At 33.5% G+C, this 11,821-nt stretch overlaps 1 protein-coding gene across 2 annotated transcripts in view; it reads right to left on the reverse strand.

Moving 5' to 3' along the window:
- LOC139976110 (ubiquitin carboxyl-terminal hydrolase 48-like) overlaps positions 1-3,177 on the reverse strand; it is a 30,945-nt gene extending 27,768 nt beyond the window's left edge. Inside the window, exons 1-2 of one of the 2 annotated variants that reach the window (XM_071984550.1) lie at positions 3,006-3,177; positions 1,081-1,221 (exon numbers count right to left, since the gene is read on the reverse strand). In XM_071984550.1, coding sequence (XP_071840651.1) covers positions 1,081-1,220 — 140 coding nt within the window. In that variant the 5' untranslated portion in view covers position 1,221; positions 3,006-3,177. The remainder of the gene's footprint in view (positions 1-1,080; positions 1,222-3,005) is intronic. The other variant, XM_071984549.1, reaches the window with a different exon arrangement.
- Between the last annotated feature and the right edge of the window lie 8,644 nt (positions 3,178-11,821).

The following is an 11,821-nucleotide window of genomic DNA, read 5'->3' on the forward strand; positions in this document are numbered from 1 at the left end:
ACTACTTTCAAATACAAAATTAAACACAGGCTCTGCATATTAACTTTAAGTACTATGAACACATTGACCAAAACTTGTCATAGAAATCTATTTATTTTGGGTAACATGACCAAACATATATTAATATGTTTGTAACAATTAAAATATGCCATGAGGTTGTCTGTGTAAGGTAAACTGTAACCATGTTCAGTATGTGCTCTAATGCATCACTTAATATTCTGTACTATTTTAAAACATTTTGCAAATGTTTAACAGGATTTTCATACCTAAACTACTTTCAGAGAAAAAGATGTGATTTTGGTTGGAATTATTTTATTTAGAAGGATATCAATGGGCAAAACCACTTGATATAAATTTGGAATGTTGAAATATCTCCCGATGGTCGAAAATCCCTCCTGTATGTCTAAATTTATGTGGCAGACTTCACTATTTGACTAAAATATCAAAATTCTTTGGAAATGTTTTATATAAAAATAATACTTTACAAGAAATAGATTAATATTGTCAGCATTTTTTAACCAAAATTGACACTGTACTTATCTTGATTTTTATTTTGTGACCCATTACCATTAAATGGTTGAAAACCCCCTCTTTCACAATATATGAGACTTACTGTAGCTAAGAATAAACCACCTTACATTTTATCTTTTCTTGTTAAACGACATTGTATAGTTCAAAGTCAATTTTGTCAACCATTTTAATCCATAGTTGAGTAAAAAAAAAGAAAACAAAATGAACCCTGACAGATTACCATGTATATGGTGGTTGATGAAAATGTGGCTTTCTTTCAACAAGGAAGAGAACTTCCTTGGGAGTGTTAGCTCAGTGGTTAATGCCGGTGCCTTTCAATCATAAGGTCCCGAGTTCCAGTCACTCCAAGATTAATGTATGTTGTCCAGTTACAGAGTTGTTGACAATTGACAATTCATAATCATGGACGTTAAATATGAATCTAAGAGACTGACTTCGGTCAGCTTGCGGCTTTGATCAGCCAATGATGGCTTCTTCGCGAGTTCCTGCTTGCAGGAGGATTTAAAATACATACACACATACATACACACAACTTGTAATACCACGAACCTATGCTTTGATTTATCTCGAGCGCATGAAGCCCTCGAGACACCGTACGCTGTGTTGATGTGTGCATCGTTGATGTTCTCCGGTGGAGTTGCGTACACCCACTGCCAACTCTCACGGTCCCATTTCTGCTTGGCAGCCATCCTGGAAGAGACAGTGCAGTCATTGAGAAGAAAAGTAAAATAATTTGTTGGTACTGTAGACTTCTGTAAATTCTTCGTCACATCAGAACCAGAGTTGTACATGAAAAGGGTGAAATTAAGGTTATCTTCACATGTATTCTTTCCGACTACTGTTGGCTGAACAGGGGTGATTTAGCAGAATTTTCTAATCAATCGTTTCTTTTGATATACACTTCTTTTAAATGTAATGCAAAATGATGACATGCCATGTCAAGGTTGTTCATAGAAAAACTTAATTTTTGTTGTCTTTATTTACTTTGAAGAAAATTGTGTTAGAGATTGGTTGATTGGCTGGGCACTACTAAGCATAAAGAATAGGATTCTACCACATTTTCTCAGGGATCTACTGGGGCTATTTGGCAAGTCATGGGAGCCCTTCATAACACACATCAACATTGCTGCAAGATACTGTCTAAACTTTCCTTCCAGAAATGTTGATTGAGAATATAAAGAAATTTGGAAACCATCAAAACTGCAAGACTCCAACTCAATAAAGAAATTCTCTACACAATTTGATAATTCACAGCTTACCACAGGACTGCCAAAATTTTTCAACTTAAAATCAGTTAATTCCGTTTCAATAAAAGCCAATTCACCCACTGTCCGATGAAATTCGCAAGGAAAATGTGCAAAATTGTCTACAAAAGTCATACGTTTCTTCCCACGCCATATGTGGGCCCAAGTAGACTCAGTAGGGATACTAGGTCAAGAATAACAACATTTGCCATGATTAAATGCTAAAATTAGACTCTGCAAAAATTTGTTGATAGGTGAAAATTAAACAAAGCCAGTTTTTGTTGTGAAATTTTGCACAATACATTTTGTACAATAATCCTTTTACACTTTTATCAGGTTCATTGATGCCGGCTACATTTATAAGTCACTCATCCACCAAATGTGGAAAGATGCTAAGCCTACTGGTACTAGCTTAATGCTAAGATGGGCTACGTTGATCAACGCTAACCCACAAAGTTTACACATTGTGTTGTACTAGGGATGTGATACAAGGTATATACAAATCCTATCCTGAACACTCTTTTGGACACCTACAATACCTACTGTTTACAAGATCTAGTATATAGCTTTACCTGGCAAGAAATAGTAAGTCCTATTGACTTGAGTTGATAGGAATTAGGCCTAGGCCTACACTTATTATCTCCATAAAATGCACAAACTTGTCTTAAGTTGAACATGTTATTATCAATTTACAATCATCTGAATTTCTTGCGTAGAAAAGAGAAAGAAAGTTGTGTAGATGCATTCCAAGTCAAAGAATAATGTAAACGCGATCACTAACACCCCAAGTTATTTGCATAAACTATTACTTACAAGGCTAGGCCAAGATGGGTGGTGAGATCAAGTCAAGGTTCCACTGTAGTGTATAGGCTAGGCCTACACAGTCTACAGTGTAAAAACTGTAATATTGAAAAACATATTTTAGAAAACAAAAGTCAAAGGTGCTATAAACAATTGGATTCCCTCAAAAGTTTTGAAATTTTGTAATTGCTATCCTTTCCAATAATTTTGAAAGAACTTGTGGTCAGTAATTTAGCTTAATAATGTTAGGCTTACAGTGGGCATAGGCTAGAACCATACCTTGTCTTACTTAGGCCTAAGCTAGGCTGGGTAGCCTTAGTCGTAAAACTTAGGCCTCACGTTAATACGGTACACTAACTGGGCAAGGCTAAATTAGGAAAAAAAGTTACACACATCCAGAGTTCCGAAAAAAAGAGAAAAAAATAATACCGTGAAGTTGTGATAGACAAACTCCGTTACAATGATCTCAGATAAGCAGAGAGGATAACTGACATGAGTATATGAATCGCAGTTCTATCTTCGTGCCAAAAAATATAGAATCATGACAGACGAAATATTTTTAGACACGGCGGGCAAAGAAAGAGGGCGATCGTTCACTTTATCCTCCGACAAATTTTCTGTTTTGAAAATGGAATGTATACTTTCAACGGTCGTCAACTTGGTTTATGTCCGGCGAAACGTTCAGTCATTAAATAATTTCTTTCTTTCTTTCTTTCTTTCTTTCTTTCTTTCTTTCTTTCTTTCTTTCTTTCTTTCTTTCTTTCTTTCTTTCTTTCTTTCTTTCTTTCTTTCTTTCTTTCTTTCTTTCTTTCTTTCTTTCTTTCTTTCTTTCTTTCTTTCTTTCTTTCTTTCTTTCTTTCTTTCTTTCTTTCTTTCTTTCTTTCTTTCTTTCTTTCTTTCTTTCTTTCTTTCTTTCTTTCTTTCTTTCTTTCTTTCTTTCTTTCTTTCTTTCTTTCTTTCTTTCTTTCTTTCTTTCTTTCTTTCTTTCTTTCTTTCTTTCTTTCTTTCTTTCTTTCTTTCTTTCTTTCTTTCTTTCTTTCTTTCTTTCTTTCTTACGTATAAAACCACCCCTTATGAATCATAGTATATCACTGCAATTCTAAATTTCAAGAAAAAGCGGTTGATAATTTGAGACGTGTTTGCTGATGAATTTCGGAAAACAAACTTCCGAAGTAGATTCAATGTTTCTTATTCTAAATGCACTCTGACCAGGCGGGTTTAATGAAGAAAAGCTGTCGCAATCGAAAGAAAGAAATTTATTTTCTGCTGCCCTTATGGGGCGAACGATTTACCGTAAATTCACTGCGACCGCCACGGCCCTGTCAAATGTAAACAAAATAGTCTACACATGCGGCCCGAACAAAATTATAACGCAGTCCTACACTCGTATCAACCACTTTTTACAATTCCACGGAGGAAAGGTATGAAAACATATATGTTTATTCATTGCAATTGAAGGATATGACACAATTTCGCAAGCTACATCGGTAAGAACGAGAGAAAGAAACAAGAACAGGGACCAAAAGCAGGCTACACGAAAGTAAAAGTAAGCCTAGTAAACCGTCGTAAATTACAAAAAAGAGAGATTTGATTGGCGCATGATCTGTTAGGCAGGGCTTGCAAATTCTGATTGAATTTTGTAGAATCTACGGACTCGTTAATAAATCTGGCGAATTTTATTCACCTCAACATTTTTAACAACAGATAGGCCCTAACTCAATAAATATAATGAATATTGATATGAAAATTGCATCGAACGGTGTCATTTTCAATGAAATGTTAGTGCAGTAAGCTGGAAAGTCCGAAGTTTAAATTTGACAAACGTGAACTGAGACTTTAAAACGACAAAGTATAACCATATGAGTTCACACGACTCAATCACTGACGTGAGTGTTGACCGTCACGTTACCAAACTAAATACTATTTACCGTAGCTTTAGCTACTACGTGATACCATACGCTAATATACCTTGCATGGAACTGAACTTAGCCAACACAATATATTACATAGTTATACAATCGTATTTTCGATGCAGTCATGTCTTTCCGCTGTATGCGTCTGTATATTGGCTATAAATTACATTTACCATGGGAATAAATAATTTTGTTTTTTATTTCCCTTCAGATTCACTCATGTAATTATAGCGACCTTTCCATCCGAGCGACACCAAGGTGATTTCTTGTCAACCAAAGGGTAATGAACAATTAAAGTTTGTAATAAATTGAAGCCAAATGACAACCGGCCTCAATTGTAGAAACCGTATAGTAATCAACTTCACATTGTGCATTGTTTATACTTTATGAACGGTTCTACGTATATGGAGGCTGTGTCACACAGTCACAGTACATCTTTATATATACAATGATATACTTGGCATGGTTTCATGGTGCATGTCTCAATTGATGCTCCAACTTGACAAGTGTTTTTCTGTTCGTCCAACTGTCTGTGTGTCTGCCTGTTTGTTTCTCTGATAAGACCAGTTATAGCTGCATGAGAAGTCTCTCGACCGTCAATTCACAGATACAGAAGTATTGATATGACTATATATATTACTATATAATATATAACAATATAACTGAAACAATATATAACTATATACTATACAATATATACTATAAAACTATATATGACTATATAATATATAAATTATATATGACTTCATATATAGAACTATACCGTATATAACAATATATAAGACTACACAATATATAACTTTATAACTATAACTATATAGCTGTAACTATATATAACTTTATATAACTGTATATGATATAACTGCATGTATACGGCATAACTATCAGTGTCTTTAACTCTGTATAAGATAGCTGTCATTAACTTTGCTCATGTGTCGTATATGTATTGCAGGGTACATTGCCCGCACTTTAATTTATGTTCTGCATGGAATCTTGTAATGGGCGAATAAGTGAGGGGAGAGGGGGGGGGGAGGTCGGGAGTGGGGGTGAGGTGTCTCAAAGGTAACGCGACTGCGACTGTGATATGTTAATTAAATGATACAGTGTAAGGGGAGGAAAGAATTCTCACTCGGTATGTATACCGTATCGAAAATGGGGTCCCCAAAGCCAGATAAAACCAATCACAAAAGTTGATGACTGCCATAGCAAGTCAGGTAATTCAATCATCTTCGAGCTATTCAAGTGCGCGTACAGGAATTAATGAGACAAATCTTTTGAGGATTTGGTGATTAAACGAATTATCAAAAATAGTTAGAAATTTAAATTTTAAGTTTATCACGTATAGGTATAAAGTTGTGGAAGACGGAATTTAAACAACATTGAATTCATTTAACTTGACCAAAGTTAAGTTTTAATTCATGTTTAAAACTTAATATCAAAAGTCCTTAATTCTTCATTGTCAAGAAAGAGTCATTTTCCATCGCCTGTTAATGTTCTGCATGAAATCCAGACCCACAGAATATTAGCGTTCATTAGGGCCTACACATCCTGGTCAGTGACAAATGCACGCCCTCACTCAGCTGACCGGGAACCAACTTTAAACGCACCTGTTGCAACATAAATAATTGTTTGAACAATTGTTATAGGCGTTGCCGAACGAGAATGTTTTTAATGTGTTAGGCCTTTAGCCTATACCGATCAAGGAGATTTACATAATTTCCCGAGCCTAACCATTGATATTAAGGCTATGGTTTCTTTGGACAAGAACTTTTGTATTAAGGAAACTCACTCAGACATTGGGAAACTTGACCAAGAAGATGCAAACAATGCACTGACCCAGGGCATTTAATAATCTTATCAGAAAGTGTCACCATAGATCCCTGTTCAATTAGTGATTATGCATCGATCTGTAATTATGAAACTGTTATAATTATGGAATAGAACGATTTAATGTTTATAAGACCAATTTTTTGGGTCATTTTTGGAAAAACTTGAGGAAAACTGTCACCTTTCTCGGCCGCCGTCTGACGAGAGCATCTAAATGGAGTAATTGTGTCTCACTCAATTAACACGAAAAATGGTGCCAGTAATATTTAAGGCCTGATATTAATGATAGGCTATAGTTGCTAAGGACTGTAGAAATTCAGTGTAACCCTTAAGCGCCACGGAAGATGTAGTTCGGGTGAAATATGGTACTTACGAGAACCTTTAAGTGCCATGTAACATTATTCACTTTGGTGTTACAAACTATGAATTTGTAATGTCAATAAAATTAATACCTTCATAATAGTACTATACCAATTATACGCCTACCTTCATTTCAAGATAATCAGAAAAAAATATTTACCTACTTTTTGAGTGTTTTAAATATTTGATATATTAAATATTTAAACAAATGTTTACCTACTTTTATTCATATATTTTTTTTGTTGAAGTAGATAGACAGTTTAACAGCAGTTTTTTTAAAAAATCTATTTGCGGATTTGCAGTTATAGTTAACGTCAGATACCGCGATAACGTCTGTATAAAATTGCACCGCTTATGTACTTTCTGAAAGACTTCTTATTTATATAACGCCGATATACGTGCAATAAACATGCTTCATTGATCGAAGCCACAGTCATGTAAATGAAACGGACACCTCTATATAACAAACATGCAAATAGGTTCACAAAAAGACTCCGTAAAATAATCAAGTTACCAACGATACCTACATGAATGTCTGACAACTTGCAGTTCGACACGCAGTGCTCTTAATTGAATGTTTATTAAATAGTGTTTTTCCATATTATTATTAACAGAGAAAAGAAGTTAAACGAATTACGAAAAGTATGGCGACCTGCATAACATTTGTCAGTTTTATTGATTTTAGTTGCATGTGCCCAGTTGTTATGGGATATAATGTAATATTCCAACACAGTATGAGACTATTTTGGTTTTTGGGAACAGTATTTTTCTTTGCCTTTTGCCCTTTTTTTGGCTTATAGTATTTTTAAACTAAATATAAAATTGCAAATGAATTATATCTGCCCCAGAAATCCATTCTTGGATTGCTCTCAATAAGGTGTTTCGTTGCATGCAACCTGGGTACGTCTGACGCCAAATAGTAAAGAAAAGCCTATATACAGTGACGTAATCCTTCCATGAACGAGAATTGGAAAACAAAGAACAATAAATCCGTCTATTTAAGTCACATAATGCGTTCCATACATTTAACAGCATTTGTGCAAAATGAATCGAATAAATGACACTATAAGAAAGAAAACGAAAGAGAAGAAGAAGAAGAAGAAGAAGAAAAACTCGACTAATATTTCCTGCGTTACGTGTTACAGTTTATGAATGGGGGCACGAAAAATGAGTTTATAATTTTGATCATATAGTAAGCTACACAATGGACAAATGTTTTAGGCAAACTTCGCCCGGGTATAATTTCACCTATGCTTTCTTACGCACCTCTGATTTTGAAAATAAATATGATTATCTACCAATAAATGTCACATACTCCAACAACCCTTTCGAAAATTCTGGATCGACAAATGGATAAGCTTATTGTACAGGATTATCCATCACTTCAGTTTACCAAAATTCATATTTTTATATTTTGTATAGGAATGATGAAATAAGGCACAAATAAAAAAACACCAAAAAAAGACCCCCCCCCCAAAAAAAAAAACAGGATTGTAAATTAATAAAATATTCCAAAAGTGATTCGTATTATGCTATAGAAGGTATTCAAAGCCTCAATCACTTTTTGAAATGTAAAATTAATTTGAAAGATGCAGTAAAGGCTATTCAAATAAGTAAATCCATCAATGATGTTGGGCGATATTTAATTACCGCAAACACCTGTTCAAAAATGCTAAAAGCAAACATAAAAATAAATAAATACATAAAGAAGCTTGACGCTAGTTGCTGTTGGTTATTACAGTTGTTCGTCTTTGAACATCCTGTTCGGTTTACATGCAGAAAAAGAAGAAAACAAATATAAAATGGGAGTGTAGCCTACATCATTTCCCGTCATTTTCGTTGCTCATGGCCTTCCATTTAGGCAACCGATGCCTTTAAGAGACATTAGTTCGCGTTTGAGTTATCCTTCTGAAAACATTTCTAAATAATTAAATCGATTTAATAGTAAAAATGTTTGGAAACCATTTCCGTAAAGTTTGTCACGTTTCCAGTGTCGACAGTGTGAGACGAAGGAGAAGAAGAAGGAGAAGGAGATGGAGGAGGAGAAGGAGAAGAAGGAGAAGGAGAAAAGGAGAAGGAGAAAAGGAGAAGGAGAAAAGGAGAAGGAGGAAAGGAGAAAAGGAGGAAAGGAGAAATAATAACAGTTGGAATTAGAAATACCCTTACAAATGTCGTAAGTTACTATTCGTGCAAGTACGGTGACGTAATAATCAAACGTAATAATAGTAATAACTTTTGCAGTAAAACTCCATCCTCTATCCTGAACTCATGACCTTTGACATTTTCCTAATAATATAGACGTGCATTCCGAACAGTATTAATTCAAACAGCCGTTGCATCCTAAACATGGGTATGACATTTTCAGCTATTTGGTCATTTTGACGAGTTCCTAATAGCTAAAAGACAAGTTTATCTTTCCCATTAATTTTGTTGAGCAACGTGTTTCAGTCACAGGAAAATCCCTTTTAAACATTTAAGAGAAATTCGCGACTCGTTATCCGCTATGGTGAGCATACATATATAGATTTGCCAGAAAAACGTTTAATTTTGTTGATAGTTAACTATACGATGATAACGTTCGTGTGATCATATCAATCATAACTGACATATGAAAGACATAAATTTAAGTACTTTGAGAAAATTATTCAAAATGATTGCTTACATAGGCTATACCGGCAAATCATTACTTTTGTGAATTTTTCCACGAGCATCTTGTTTTCGATCATAATTTATGGTGTGTCAGTTTGAAAGATTAAACAGTCAGATAATGATACAAGAGACAGGCAATCACGTAACGGAGATGTAGATATCATCCCCAATTTTAAGGTATATATCTATGTATATGTATGTATGCGTGGGTGTATGTATGTATGTATTATGTATTGCCACTATGCATAATTTCATCACATTGGAGTTACATCGATAAATCATATAACCCACCTAGTTTGAAATACATGAGCTTTGGTCTCACAAATCGCATGACCTTTGACACTTTACATTAAATAATACACTCTAAACATTCATTCAACACAATACGGTATTCAAACATTCATGTGTGTGACATTGGCATCTCGCCATCTTTATCATCTGATATAACATCATAGTGGTTTATGCTGTAACATCATCATCTAATGTTATATATAGCATCATCATTGTATGTTGTAGCATATATAGCATCATCATTTAATGTTATATATAGCATCATCGTTGTATGTTGTAGCATATATAGTATGATCATCTAATGTTATGTATAGCATCATCATTGTATGATGTAGCATATACAGCATCATCATCTAATCTTATATATAGCATCATCATTGTATGTTGTAGCATATATAGCATCATCATTTAATGTTATATATAGCATCAGCATTGTATGTTGTAGCATATATAGCATCATCATCTAATGTTATATATAGCATCATCGTTGTATGTTGTAGCATATATAGCATCATCATTTAATGTTATATATAGCATCATCATTGTATGATGTAGCATATATAGCATCTTCATCATCTAATGTTATATATAGCATCATCATTGTATGTTGCAGCATATACAGCATCATCATTTAATGTTATATATAGCATCATCATTGTATGTTGTAGCATATATAGCATCATCTAATGTTATATATAATATCATCATTGTATGATGTAGCATATATAGCATCATCATCTAATGTTATATATATCATCATCATTGTATGATGTAGCATATATAGCATCATCATCTAATCTTATATATAGCATCATCATTGTATGATGTAGCATATATAGCATCATCATCTAATCTTATATATAGCATCATCATTGTATGATGTAGCATATATAGCATCATCATTTAATGTTATATATAGCATCATCATTGTATTTTGTAGCATATATAGCATCATCATCTAATGTTATATATAGCATCATCATTGTATGTTGTAGCATATATAGCATCATCATTTAATGTTATGTATAGCATCATCATTGTATGATGTAGCATATATAGCATCTTCATCATCTAATGTTATATATAGCATCATCATTGTATGATGTAGCATATATAGCATCATCATCTAATCATCATTGTATGTTGTAGCATATATAGCATCATCATTTAATGTTATATATAGCATCATCATTGTATGATGTAGCATATATAGCATCATCATCTAATGTTATATATAATATCATCATTGCATGATGTAGCATATATAGCATCATCATCTAATGTTATATATAGCATCATCATTGTATGTTGTAGCATATATAGCATCATCATCTAATGTTATATATAGCATCATCATTGTATGATGTAGCATATATAGCATCATCATCTAATGTTATATATAGCATCATCATTGTATGTTGTAGCATATATAGCATCATCATTGTATGTTGTAGCATATACAGCATCATCATTTAATGTTATATATAGCATCATCGTTGTATGATGTAGCATATATAGCATCATCATCTAATGTTATATATAGCATCATCATTGTATGTTGTAGCATATATAGCATCATCATCTAATGTTATATATAGCATCATCATTGTATGATGTAGCATATATAGCATCATCATCTAATGTTATATATAGCATCATCATTGTATGTTGTAGCACATATAGCATCATCATCATCTAATTTTGTAGCATATATATCATCATCATTGTATGTTGTTGCATAATCGTCGCAAGTTGATAGATCATTTTGAAATGTCATCTCATCTTTATGGTATGCTGTATATCATTGTATATGTAACATCATCATCATATACGCTATAGCATCATCATCCTCTTTGCTAACATCACCATTATGTGTCACAACATCATCATCAATGTACGTTTTAACATCATCATCGTATATACTAACATCATCACCGTTTATCCCTATAGCATCATCATCCTCTTTGCTAACATCACCATTATGTGTCACAACATCATCATCAATGTACGTTTTAACATCATCATCGTATATACTAACATCATCACCGTTTATCCCTATAGAATTATCATCCTCTTTGATAACATCAGCAGTAAATGTTACAACATTATCATCATCATATGCTATGTGTTCACAACATGATCGTATGTTACAATATCATCATGGTACATCCCTATAGCATCATCCTCTTTGATAACATCATCATT

This window comes from Apostichopus japonicus, chromosome 11 (assembly GCF_037975245.1).
Source record: "Apostichopus japonicus isolate 1M-3 chromosome 11, ASM3797524v1, whole genome shotgun sequence".
NCBI classification, from domain to species: domain Eukaryota; kingdom Metazoa; phylum Echinodermata; class Holothuroidea; order Aspidochirotida; family Stichopodidae; genus Apostichopus; species Apostichopus japonicus.